Source organism: Miniopterus natalensis, chromosome 1 (assembly GCF_054644295.1).
Source record: "Miniopterus natalensis isolate mMinNat1 chromosome 1, mMinNat1.hap1, whole genome shotgun sequence".
NCBI classification, from domain to species: domain Eukaryota; kingdom Metazoa; phylum Chordata; class Mammalia; order Chiroptera; family Miniopteridae; genus Miniopterus; species Miniopterus natalensis.
In genome coordinates this window covers 171,067,411-171,080,608 of record NC_142081.1, presented here as the reverse complement: position 1 = coordinate 171,080,608, position 13,198 = coordinate 171,067,411, and the positions used below count along the sequence as shown (strand labels likewise).

The 13,198-nt window shown below is 43.1% G+C and overlaps 1 protein-coding gene across 3 annotated transcripts in view; it reads left to right on the top strand.

The window, feature by feature from the left end:
• Nucleotides 1-11,795, top strand: part of CRACD (capping protein inhibiting regulator of actin dynamics) — a 207,017-nt gene extending 195,222 nt beyond the window's left edge. For all 3 annotated transcript variants that reach the window (XM_087827279.1, XM_087827282.1, XM_087827289.1), the window contains 3 exons: nucleotides 5,920-6,110; nucleotides 6,699-6,861; nucleotides 8,874-11,795. In XM_087827279.1, the coding sequence (XP_087683405.1) occupies nucleotides 5,920-6,110; nucleotides 6,699-6,861; nucleotides 8,874-9,034 (515 nt within the window). In that variant the 3' untranslated portion in view covers nucleotides 9,035-11,795. The remainder of the gene's footprint in view (nucleotides 1-5,919; nucleotides 6,111-6,698; nucleotides 6,862-8,873) is intronic.
• The last annotated feature ends 1,403 nt before the right edge of the window (nucleotides 11,796-13,198 follow it).

The following is a 13,198-nucleotide window of genomic DNA, read 5'->3' as shown; positions in this document are numbered from 1 at the left end:
TTGTTAGATCTGATTTCTTCATAAAGTGGCAAGCAAAGAGCTTGTCAGCTCTGCCGTGTCCTTACACTTGCATTATTAGAAGTATATTAAGTCTGTGGTTTGTTTGCAGGAATTTACGGTTTGTCCATTTCATAAGGGATCATTTAGATCAAAAGGAGAGAGGATATTCCATAAACTTACCAAACAGCAGAACCTCACAATATGCTAAAAGCAGAACAAGTGAGGACAAGATTGCTGGTTCTCTCCCCGCGTCATCCCAGCGCTCCCGGCTTCCCTCGGGGGTGTTGACACATACCATTTGCTGGACCTTGCCTTCTGATCTGTGGCTGAGTGAGGATGTCACTGCTAGTCTAAGCATCAAATATTAGAAAAACTTGATTTCGCTTTTATTTTTATATTTAAAGATACATAAATAGAAATTCTAAACTTTTCTTTCTTTACCCCCAGTGCATTGCCTTGCACATCCCCTAGGGCGCGCACACACACACCCTTTTTTTTTTTGTAGACCACTGCTTTAGAAAGAGGTTTCTTTTCCTGGGACGGAGGCCAGTGAGGACTAATACCTAGGTGAAGCCCCTGGGAGGGCATTGACTCTGAACCCACCCTGATGGGAATTAAAATAACAGTGATCACACACACACACACACACGTACACACGTTTCACCTCTAACCCTTTGATTATAGATATCATCTCATTCTAATATCCAGCCCCTGATGGTGGGTAGAACACATAGTAAGTGACCCTTTCTCTAACCACTGACTCTGCGGAGCAGTGATTAGAACCATGTGATGCCAGGAGGTACCTGCTTGTCTCCCCAGGACATAAGGAGGGAACTTGAGTGGGCTGTGGTTCTGCTTGTCCACAGTTTAGAATGAGAGAGAATAGGTTTAAACACTGCGGCAAAATTAAATTTTAATTAGGTAGTTTTAACTCCCTGACTAAAAAGATTATGTGATTAACAGAGACCATCTCTGTCTTTCAAAACCTTGAATGAGATGAGCGATTTTACTGTTTTGGAAAGTTTCAACAGTCGTCCTTTGTGCTTGATCATTTACAAGGTGTTTTTATTTGTACCACCCAGCTTAGTCTCACAGCATATGTATAGATAGACAGCCTTGGCTGCATTTTACAGATGGGGACACCAGCGTCTGAGAAGTCAGGCGGCTTGCCCGCCCCCCACAGTGGTAAAGCCAGGACGAGGAGGAGTTCCCTCCCAGGTAGGCCCACCTTCCCGGTAACCTAGGGCTGCCTCCAAACGCTCCCAGCCTTTGAAACACTTTCTCATTATGTCCTCATGTTACTTCTTGGACCTTAGTCATACATTTGCTCAAAAAAACATTGTTTAAAAACACCGTAGGGCCCGGCCGGGCGTGGCTCAGCGGTTGAGCATCGACCTGGGATCCAGGAGATCGGGGTTCGGTTCACAGTCAGGGCACATGCCCGAGTTGCTGGCTAGGGAGCCGATCAGTGACTCTCTCATCGCTGATGTTTCTATCTCTCTCTCTCCCCCTCCTTTCCTCTCTCTGAAATCAATAAGGATATATTTAAAAAACAACAACAAACAAAACACCGTAGGGTTTAGCAAGGCCTTCCTGTCTTACCCCTTTTCTTGCAGTTCCTTTAAACCTGATCTATGATTCTCATTTTTCCCACATCTCTTGGATAATATTTTGGGCACCGTTCTTTCAGTCACTTTAGAAAAAAAATTTTATTGTGGTAAAAATGCATAACATAAGATTTACTATCTTAACCATTTCTCAGTGCACAGTTCAGTAGTCTTAAGCATATTCACATTGTGTGCAACTGATTTTGATCTTGCAAAACAGAAACTCTGTGCCCATTAAACAACTGCCCTCTGCCAGCCCCATCTACTTTCTGATTCTATGAATCTGACTACTCTAGACACATCACATAGGCGGGATCATGCAACACTTGTCTTTTCTGTGACTGACTTATTTCACTTAGTATAAGGTCTTCGAGGTCCATCCGTTTGTAGCATGTGACAGGATTTCCTTCCTTTTTAAGGCTGAATAACATTCCCTTGTGTGTATATCCCACCTTTTGTTTATCCATTCATCTGTCCATGGGCCCTTGGGTTGCTTCCACCTCTTGGCTAGTTTGACTAGTGCTGCTATGACCATAGGTGTGCAAATATCCCTTTGAGATCTTGCTTACAGTTCTTTTGGATAAATGCCCAAAGTGGAATTGCTGGGTCTTATGGTAGTTCTATTTTTAATTTTTTGAAGACCCCCACCCTACTGTTTTCCACAGCAGCTGCACCTTTTACATTTCCACGACCAGTGCACAGAATTCTAATTTTCGCACATCTTCACCAACACTTGTTATTTTCTGGTGTATGTTTTTCTGTTTGATTGGTTTGGATGGGTTTTTATAGTAGCCATCCTAATGGGTGTGAGGCGATGCCCTCATTGTGGCTTTGCTTTGCATTTCCCTAGTAATTAGTGCTGCTGAGCCTTTTCATATGCTTGTTGGTCATTTGTGTGTCTTCTTGGGAGAAATGTCTACTCATGTCCTTTGCTCATTTTTTAATTGGGTGTTCCAGTTTTTGTTGTTCAACTGTAGGAGTTCTTCCTATATTTTCAGTCACTTTTGAAAAGAAAAAGTCCTCTAGGAATTTTCAGTAACAACAGTCTCATGTTAGTAATTAATATGTCCCCTCCAGTGTCATAATCAAAACTTCAAACACTCTTTCAGATTAAAGTGTCTCGCTTCTTACTCGGCCTGCTTCAGGCTGATACTCCTGTGGGGGGGATGCGGGCATGGCTGACTTCTCCCCTTTCTCCCAGCCCAGAAACAGGCTCCAGAGCTGGAGCGAAGGAAGGGAGGAGGTAGGTGAGGCGTTGGTGCTCACTGCTTTGGTGGACTACCCAGTGCTGAGTGCCCTGTGGGGCACTTCTGTGCATTGCTCAGACCCCTCACCTGCACCTGGACTCTCTCCATTTCTTGCAGTTCCATTCCTGTCAGTCATGCCTTCTGCAGGCCACCCCAGGTCTTTAGAATCAAAGACATTCTTTGACCCCATGTCTTTCCCAAAGAAATTCTCTATGCTGGCTTCTTCAGTGGCCAGGCTTAAGTAGGTGATGTAGCACTTTCCTCCAGCAAGTGGGAGTAGGTACCATTGATTACTTTGTTGCAGGCCTTTGGGCTTTCTTGACAGAAACTCAAACATGAGTCCCATGTTAACATCCTACTTTCTGTTTATCGATCCCTGACCGCAACCCAGACCTGTTAGCCCTTTACATAGTGTGTTATAATCTTTTTATCGTCTGGCTCATTACTCCGGGATGAGCTATTCAAACTACAGTTCTAAGGAAATTAAAATCTGGCTAGAGATTTGCCTTTTCAAATTTTTTTAGGCAATTACATTGTAAAGGCACCTTGGCCCTTGTGATAGCCACCTCTCAGAGTTGTTGGCAGGAAACTGGCCAGTTGCTTTAATGACCTTCCTCAGCAGGTTCAGATAGAATGTTTAGTCTAGGATTCCCTTTTACAGAATAGCTTTACACAGAAATCATTCAGACCTTGGCAATTTGGTTTTTGGACATTTTACAAATAGGTGTTACACTGCCCTTCAATAAAAAAAAAACAACTCATCGTTAGTTCCAACGCATGTAAAACTTCCGGCTAAGCAGAGCTCCTTTCAGTTTCAGTTTTAAAAAACACTTCCAGCCCGGCCGGGTGCGGCTCAGCGGTTGAGCATCAACCTAGGATCCAGGGTTCGATTCCTGGTCAGGGCACATGCCGGACTCGATTCCCAGTTGGAGGGCGTGCAGGAGGCAGCCAATCAATGACTCTCTCTTTCATCATAGATGTTTCTCTCTCTCTCTCCCTCTCCTTTTCTCTCTCTGAAATCAATAAAGATATATTAAAAAAACAAAAACAAACACTTCCTTTCCTGTGTTAGGTCATAACTGAATCTTTATTTGATGATTAGGGATATTGCAATGCCAAAGGCTCATTATAAGTATGAATTCTCTTTGTATAGCATTATAGATCTAGAGGGTATAGAAAATTAAGCAGAATCTGCCTTTTTTGTGCTTGAATTCCTGATTTGAATTTTTTATGGTTCGTTCTTCTCAATATAAAGTTCAGTTGGCTGGAGAGCCCTGGTTGGTAAGGTTCCAGATGATCAAAGTGTAAACTTCTATTGGGTTTCAAAAGAGCAGGACTACAGTGCACCCTTCCCTTTGAAGATAGTAAAAGATTCAAACTCCAGAATGATTATCCCTAAACGTGCATCATTTTTACTTGAAGGAGAAGGGGTCATTGCCTCACAGATAGAAACAGCAACACTCCCTTTGTAGAGTGGTTTCTATATGCCAAGCACTGTTCTGAATGTTCTGATACCCAGGATCTTGTTTAATCTTCATGGCAACTGATGAAGCATGTGCCAGTATCATCTCCACTTATGGATTAGAAAACTCAAGTGTAGAGGGGTGAAGTAGCTTTCCCAAGGCCACTTAAGGCCAAACCCAGGTCTGCCCAGTTCCAGAGCCCAACCTCTGCTACCACCCACCCGTGAGGTGTGTTTACCCCAGTTGCGGAGGCGAGACAGTCAGCATAAGAGAAACACAGACTGAAAGTCAGAAGCCCTAGGTTAAGACTCCAACCTGCACACTAACTGCTGGGTGACCTTGGGCGCAGGACTTGATCACTATGGACCTTGGTACTCAGGCCTGTCAAAGAAGGGCCTTGGACCAAAATCAGGTTTCCCACTGTGTTCCTCAGAGTCCCGCTGAGCTCAGCAGCCCCACACAGCAGAACAGTGCCCCATTTTCCTCTCTCATACTTCGGGGTTCCACATAGGATATTGCTTGCAGGGGGAAAGTGTTCTTGCAAAAATAAATTTTTAAAAAGCAATAAGAACAACAGTGAACCAAATAACTACCTGAGTCCCTTGTAGGTTTGAGATTTTATGACACTGAAGATTTTTTTTTTCTATTTAGAGGGAAGAGTGATGCTCTTGTTTCCTATTGGTTAGAGATACCACTTTCCTACCCAGTGGAGTCACTCAGGCATCAGCACGGAGTTTGTATTAGGAAGGGACAGTTAGTTGAGTGTTTAGTGGGCTGATTAATGTGTCAAGTTTTAGGGGGTGAGGTACTGATAGAAGAGAATAGTTTCACTGCAAGCTGGCTTTTGTCTTTACTAATTCTGATCACAATCCCAAGGTGTGTGTTGCGGGGGAGGGGTTCCCAAACCACCAAGCAATTCTCAGATGCCAGCTGGGTGTCTTAAAATTCAACTCAAGAGTGTCAGATTCTACAGGTTAAGGTCTCAGCCCCAAAGGCTGTACCTTCAGATCCAGGTGCTTCTGACTTGTTAAAATCACAGCTTCCCATGAACCCCTTCTCTGGGTTTGAGTAATTTGCTACAGTGGCTCACAGAACTCAGAGACACATTTTATTTACTAGATCATTGGTTTATTATAAAAGGATTAACTCAGGACCAGTCAGAAGGAAGAGATGCATAAGACAAGGTATGGGGAAAGGGCATGGAGGTTCCATGCTCCCTCTGGCTGGCCACCCTCCCAGCACCTCCACCTATTCACCAACCCAGAAGCTCTCCAAACCTGTCCTTTTGGGGTTTTATGGAGACTTCATTACATAGGCATGATTGATTAAACCATTGGCCACTGGCGATTGATTCAACCTCCAGCCCTTTCCCTTCCCAGGAGGTTAGGGGGTAGGACTAAAGGTTCCAGCCCTCTTATCATGCAGCTGGTTCACCTGGCAACCAGCCCCCCATCCCTATGTGTGGTCCCAAAGTAGCCTCATTAACATAACATGAGACACCATTATGCTCTCATCACTTAGGAGCTCTTGCCAGAAACAGGACAAAGACCAAATGTATATTTCTTACTATAAATCACAGTATCAGTCTCTTTTTCCCCACAGAAAAGCCGGTGCTTCAGAGCAGACACTCTTTAGATGGTTCCAAACTTGTGGAGAAAGTTGAAACTGCGCAGCCACTGTGGATAACATTAGCACTGCAAAAGCAGAAGGGGTTTCGGGAGCAGCAAGCTACTCGAGAGGAGAGGAAGCAAGCCAGGGAGGCCAAACAGGCAGAAAAGTTCTCCAAAGATAACGTGAGTAGCATGGTCTTCAGCGTTTACCTTGCCTTTCTGAGCTTGGCTCTCTTTTTGTGTTGCAAGGGTTTAAAAAAGAAGAAAGAAAAACTAGCTGGGAACAGCGTAGAATATCTAGGAAGGGTAGAGCAATAAACAAATTAACCACCATTAGACCAGGAAAGCATTTGCAGTTAGAAATTTGATTCAGTTTCCTTATGCTGTTAGGGTAACTTGATTTGGGAGAATTCACGATGTAATCAGTAGCAGTAATCCACACACATAACAGTTATGTGAGAAATATGAAGATGACTGTATTTGAGCTGGGCCTGGGAGAAAATCGGTCTTCCTCTGTGACCGTGCTCTTATAAGTAACTTGATGGGGCTCTTCTAGGAAAGTGGCCTTCCCTTTTGGGGACATTTGTACTGAGCTGTTTCATGATTGGGGGCCAGGGTTGAGTACACACTGCTCCCAAGTGTGTACCAGCTGCTCGTTTGGGAGCAGAGCTTGGAGGATGACAGGCAGAAGCACCCAGGGCGTTGCACTGCCAGTCTTTCCATGTGCTTTGGTTGAAAACACACTCTTCCTGACTTTCTCTGCTCACCCAGGTCAGTGTCAGTCCTCAGCCAGGAAGCAGCAGTGTCAGCAGAGCTGGATCCCTGCACAAGTCCACGGCTCAGCCAGAAGAAAAGAAGCCGGAGACAGCGGTGTCCAGGCTTGAGCGCAGAGAACAACTGAAAAAGGCCAACACCCTTCCCACCTCTGTGACAGGTAGCGAGAGCAGGACCATTTCTCTTTAACCACAGTTACAGGCTTTCCTTCTTACAGCATGCCGTGTTCCCTCCAGTGTCATAACTAGTACAGCATTTTAGGCATTTCCGAGCACAGGCAGTTTCACCACCCCACTCATCAACTTTGGCACTGATAATCAGCTCCTCTGATAAAGCTCTCTAGAAACTCACCCACTGCCAGTGGTGTGATGGTCAGTGTTTATCAGCTCTTCAGGGAGTAAAAAGACCTCTGATTTGTAGTATTTGCCATTTACTGTGGTGTAAATATTCCCACCATGCCCAGTTTCAAGCTATCAATGTGGTCTGCTAAATTTTTGAAGTTAACAGGTGATATGAGCCATCTCCAATGCCCAGCTGCCTGTAGTCCAACAAAATCAGGTTTATTAACTTGATCCAGTACGGGAGACTACATATCATAAGGACCTCTAAACAAAGGAAGAGATAAGATTATAATAGAATTTGGGGAAAAGGGTGACGTTCAGGTGAAATTTAAACGGAGCAGTGTTTTGGTAGGCTTAAAGCAAAGCAAGGGTATGGGGTGTACATAAAGGGGTTGACATCAAGCCTCAGCTGAAAAGTGGACTCAGGGCCCTGTTTCCTTTGACACTACAAAGTTAAAATAAATGGGTGGAAGTTGTATTTGAAAACCCCTACTGGAGTTCTCCTGCTGGGGTGGAAATAGGAGCTGTGTTTCTGAATCAGTGACTCAGGTGGCTCAAGTGCTCCAGGCAAAGTGAGATGGCCCCTTTCAGAGGCAAGTGTCTGACCCAGCTGGGGCTTTGTTCAGCTCAAAGTCCTTGGTGTTAATCAACAACCGCAGTGTTTATACATTCATGATACATCACAGACACACATTTTTTTAAAAATTCTTTATTCTAATAAAAGGTAAAATGATCCAATAATGTTTCCAACTATATGCTTATTACCAGTCACGTGAAGGAATAAAGGTAAACAGGTTTCCTCCAGGGGTTAACAGGGCATGTTTTCCCCACTGTGCAGCCCTGTTCCCCGGAGGGCAGCCAGCCTCCGGACCCAGGATATTTTTGTAAGCCTCGGTTACCCGCTTGCTGAGTTCTGGAACTGTAAGAGGTCTCACCGTTAAAGCTGTATTTTCTATTTGGTGAGAAGAAAATTTTTTCGAAGACCACTTTGGAGCACTGTACAATTTCTCAAGAGCCTCCATAGGTATTATTTCATTTGATTTTTATACCCAGGAATTAAGGATTCTACACAATATATGGGTGTGTCAGAGAGAATTAGTTCAAAATAAAGCCAAAGCTCCAAAGTCAAAGAACCAGCAACCTTTTGATGCACAGGACAATGATTAACCAGCTGAGCCACTCCAGCCAGACCAAAGTCAAACAGATTACACCTTTCTCTGCCTGATTTCTTGGAAGCTCCACAGGGTTAATGCAGTTCACGGTGGCTCCGATTAATAAAGCAAGCCTTTGTTCTGACGTACTTGTCTTTTCCATCAGTATTTCCTGAGTTCTGCTGTGTGGGGGCACCCTCACCTTAAGAAGCCTTTATGCTGTGGTAATAAAGTGCTATGATGCAAGGGATCGTTAGCCAGCGGGCAGGATCTGTGGGCCTGAGGGGGAAGGGACCCGGGAATGCCTGGTGGAGGCGGCTACTTTTGACTTCACCAGCTTGATAAATTCACACTGCTCGCTTGATCTTCTCCTTCATGAAATTGGCTCTATGACTGGAATCACAAAATTTACCTTTTATTTTTTATTATCATGCAGACATAGCTCCTGTGCACAGAAAAGAAAATGCTTCTAGAAATTCTCTGAAATTAGAGTTGACTGCACTGTGATCACTGTAATTTTGTACGTAACAATTACAGTCACATAGCTTGATTTCTCTAACTCTTCTCACCGATGATGCCCAGTGTTTCCCTGAGTTTTCCTTTCTGAATCCCATTGTTTGATACATCAGAATGTGGCTCTGACTTCTACCTTTCTCCTTTTCCTTCAAAATGCAACCCAGTGGAGATCTCTGATTCGACTCCCCCAGCGCCACTGGTGAAAGAAGTCACAAAGAGGTTTTCCACCCCAGATGCTGCCCCCGTGTCAACAGAACCAGCCTGGCTGGCTTTGGCCAAAAGGAAAGCCAAGGCCTGGAGCGACTGCCCACAGATTATTAAGTAAAGAGTGACTCTTATCCATTCCTATTCCCAGTTACTGGCTCCTCTCTTGCCCTTTTTATTTATTTTTTTATATGCGGTAAAGAAACCAAGCTAGGGGAAAAGAAGCATGTTTTATAGGCGCTAAAATAACATTTAGAAACTGAACTGGTGGTGTTCCTTGTAAAGAGTGTATTTGCACAACCCTAGGTCTGGTGCCTTGAGCTCCTCCTAGTTCTAAAGAGAAAGTTCTGTCCGAGGGACCACAGGAAGCAAAATCTCCCGACTAAGAACTCCTCAGGAGAGCCTGCCACCCCTGTCCGCAGCCCTTCCACACGCACACACCACACACCACTGGACATGGACTTTTGCCAATCTTTGTAATGGTTTTTTGACTCTGCTCCCATTTCTTTTATCCAAAACCTGTACCCTGCCGTGTGTTTGGGGATTTCTACCTTTTTCTACAGTAATGGTGAAAGGACCGTGTAGAGATAGAAATAAGGCCCATTCTCCTGAGCACAGCCAGTAACTGAATTGCAACGCAGTCTGGCTCCCCCTCCGTGCCCATGTCTGGTCCTCATGATTTCCCCCGACCTGCAGCCGTAACACAGAAAGCGAATCCATCCTGCCTCTCCCACACTGTTGATCTGCGGGCCCCATCATACCAGGACTCTCCTTACGGACACGCTAAACATTTGGCCCATTTGGCTCCCAGGGAACATTTTATTTAATATAAAGAAAGGAAACTATAAATTCTCTTTCTGTCTGAGACTCCCCATCTAGTGCAGTTCTTAAGATGTCCAGGCTCCATCCCAGGCCTGCTGTGAGGACAGGGCCTCTAAGGTTGAGGACCTTGGGATACACTGCTTCTACTGTAATCTAGTTTTTAAACCTCTGAAAGGGAGACTTGTTTTACCCAAAAGAAGCAAAACTGAGACGGGAAAAATAATAAAACCATCTCCCCCCACACCAGCTGTTTATTAAAGATACAAGAGGCTATTGGCATTGCATGTCTCTGAAAATTCCCTTAAGTCTTTAGGGAAGGTTAACCAGAAGGTTAAGATTTGGAGCCTTTGTACTAAGGAGCACCTGTGGGAAGTTTCCTTCTTTACCATAATTAATTCATATTTAGACTCAAATATTCAACAGCATTTATAATTTAGAGCATTCACCTTGCTAACTTTAAAAGACATCTCAGAGTTTTAAGTGGCCTTGTTATTATACACGTGTGATACAAAGAAGGGACCTGGCTGTTTAAAAGCCACATATATTCACTATTTCCCTAAATTTGGTTTACAGGAAACAGACATACAGCAAACCCACACGTTGCTGCTACTGACTGCACACTTCATGGTGTTGGCACACTCCCGTTTTCTTAGCTCCTCACTCCCGAGTAGAAGTACAAATCTTTGGCCCGGTGCGGGGACAATTACACCCTTTTCCCTCTCCTGCAAAAAATCCATTGTATTAGTTTGCACCATTCTTTCCTCCGTGCTCACTCAACAGCAACGTGCTGCTGCTCTGTGCTGTTACTCTCCCATTCACCTTAAAGAAAGGGTGACGGCAAAGCTATTTACCACACAGAAGGCATTTTCTTTCTGGAAGCAATGGCTCGGTCTTGTGGTAGCAGCTGGCATGTGTGGTCATATGGACAGCTGTACTCTTGCAAGTTGGATTTAATATTATATATATACTGGACCTTCAGACTGTTAAGAATCAATGTAACTTTAATTTTTTTATTGCTATCAGAAGCAATATTTCACTGCACGTTTTCCAACTGATGTTCATTTCTAAATCAAATATGTAGACAATTGTTAGTTTCAATGATTTCCTCACCAATATAACACTTTTTAATAGGAATTTTTCCACCTAAAGTCCTGGAATTTTAGTGCTACAGGAATTCTTCTGAATTGACTTTTTCTTTCATCCTATCAGCTTTGGATAATATCACAGTAATGGCCGAGAACAAACAAAGAAATCAGATTATTAACAAAGAATGGTAGATGAGTCCACTCTGTACCGTGGGCTCCCCTACCATAAAGCCCATCTGAAGTAGGAGAAATACCTCAGTTAAAAGTTTCCTTCCAAATCTTTAAGCAAAGAGTATATTGAGGGAAGCAGTCACAGCATCACTTCCAACAACTTCTAAAGGCCACATGTTTAATATATCATGTAAACATTACTCCAAATTTGCACTAAATACCAGTGAAGTGTTATTTTGCTTTAGTTGTGTTGCAGTCTTTTCTCATCAACAAACTATGGGAGAAATTCTGTAAAAACAAAAAATTCAAGACTTAAAAAATCCTATTGCTATGTTAAATACACAGCTTTTTTTTTTTTTTTTTGCTTTTTTTTTTTAAAACTCAAACACTTCTGGCAAGGTTTAGATGATTAACCTCTGTTCATAGACATACATATATATATATATAAAACTAGAGTTTTTTGTTTACTTTTTAAATTTTTCAAGTGCAATTGTTTCTTATACATTAATTACATTAAATTATCATTTTAGCCAGTTATCAGCAAATAGTAGTATGTATTGTCTCTCCTTGTGATGTTTAGTTTAATTGCTTATTTTAAAGCAGAAATATTAGAGTTACAAGTGTCTTGCAATATTTTTACCAACAATAAAATTATGTAGAGACTTAACCATGAAAATACTTTAGTGTGATTTTAATATTATTTTGAGATTTTGGTTGTATAAAGTTTTAATGTAAAATGTCCATTATTGAAGGAACATGATCTTTCAATAAAAAGTACCCACAAGATCTTTAGCACCAACAGAATTTCAAGTTCACGTTTTTACTAATTTCACAGAGCTCATATTTATGTAGCTTTTGTTGCAAAAGAAACCTTTCAAGGCATTTTTTATGGTACCTTATATATTTACTAGGTGTTTTTGGAGGAAAATAATAGGGTCAAATAAAATGTTTCTCTCAATCCTAAGTTGGAATCAAATGGTCTGTGTCTCAGGCAATATGATCCTACAGCTTCCTTACTCAGAGTGTGGGTCATGGAACAGCAGCATGGACATAAGCTGGAAGCATGTGAGAAACACAGCTACGGCCCCAGGCTAGACCTCCTGACCCCCATGGCTGGCTTGGGTCAAAGTGAGTGATGTGATGTTTTTCTGCCTTGGGTGCAGAAAAACTCAAATACTGTTTGGGATGCGAGTCCACGATGGTGGTGAAGGAGGTTGCTCAGCTCGCCCCCCCCCCCCCCCCCCAAGAATACAGCAAGTGTGCACTTACATCCAGAGCAGTTCCTCCTGAGACAACTGGGGCCAGCTGAACAGCTTCTGCACCACAAGAGAGACCACACAGAAGAGGCTGGGGAACCACAAGAGCCCTCGGGCAGCTGAGGGAACTGTCCAGGACTGGAGGAACTGGTGAGCGCCACTGTTCACGTTCTCCCTGCACTGGGATAGTGGGCAGGAGTTCTATCCAGGTTCTCTGGCTGACCTGCAGGGTCACCTTAGCATGGCCCCAGCCACCCTTCCTGGAGCTAGATGCAGCAGGATCAGGAGAGTGCCATAACCGCACACATGGGGCCCCTCCACCTGGAGACTGATATTTAAACTTTAAAAAAGAACCAAAGAGGCGCTCTCTCTCTCCCCCCAGAATACACCTGTTCAAATCTGTTCAAGTATACTTCCCTAAGCTCCAAAGGCCCTTCTTTTGCCTCTGTAACTTGTTTCCTTAGCCCATTTCTTCTATAGTTCACTTTTACTACCTCAATAACTTTCTAAATAAACTTCCTCTTATAATTTGTAACAAAAATACCATTTGACCCAACATGGATGAATCTTGAGAGTATTATGCTAAATTAAATAAATCAGATGGTAAAAGACAAGAACTGTGTGATTTCACATGTATGTGAGATATAAAACCAAAAGCAACAAATGAACAAGTGAAACAAACACACTCATACAGACAACAGAATGGTGGTCACCAGAGGGAAGGGGTTGGGGGAGGGTGAAGAAGGTAAAGGGGTCAAGTACATGGTGACAGGAGACGAGACTTCAGGCGGTGAGCACACAATAGAGTGCACAGATGTCATAAAGTTGTACACCTGAAATTTACATAATGTTTCTAACCAGTGCTATCCCAATAAACTTTATCTAAAAATTAAAATTATTCAATAAGGAACCAAATTTGATGATCAGCTCCAACCTTTAAAAATCTTATCT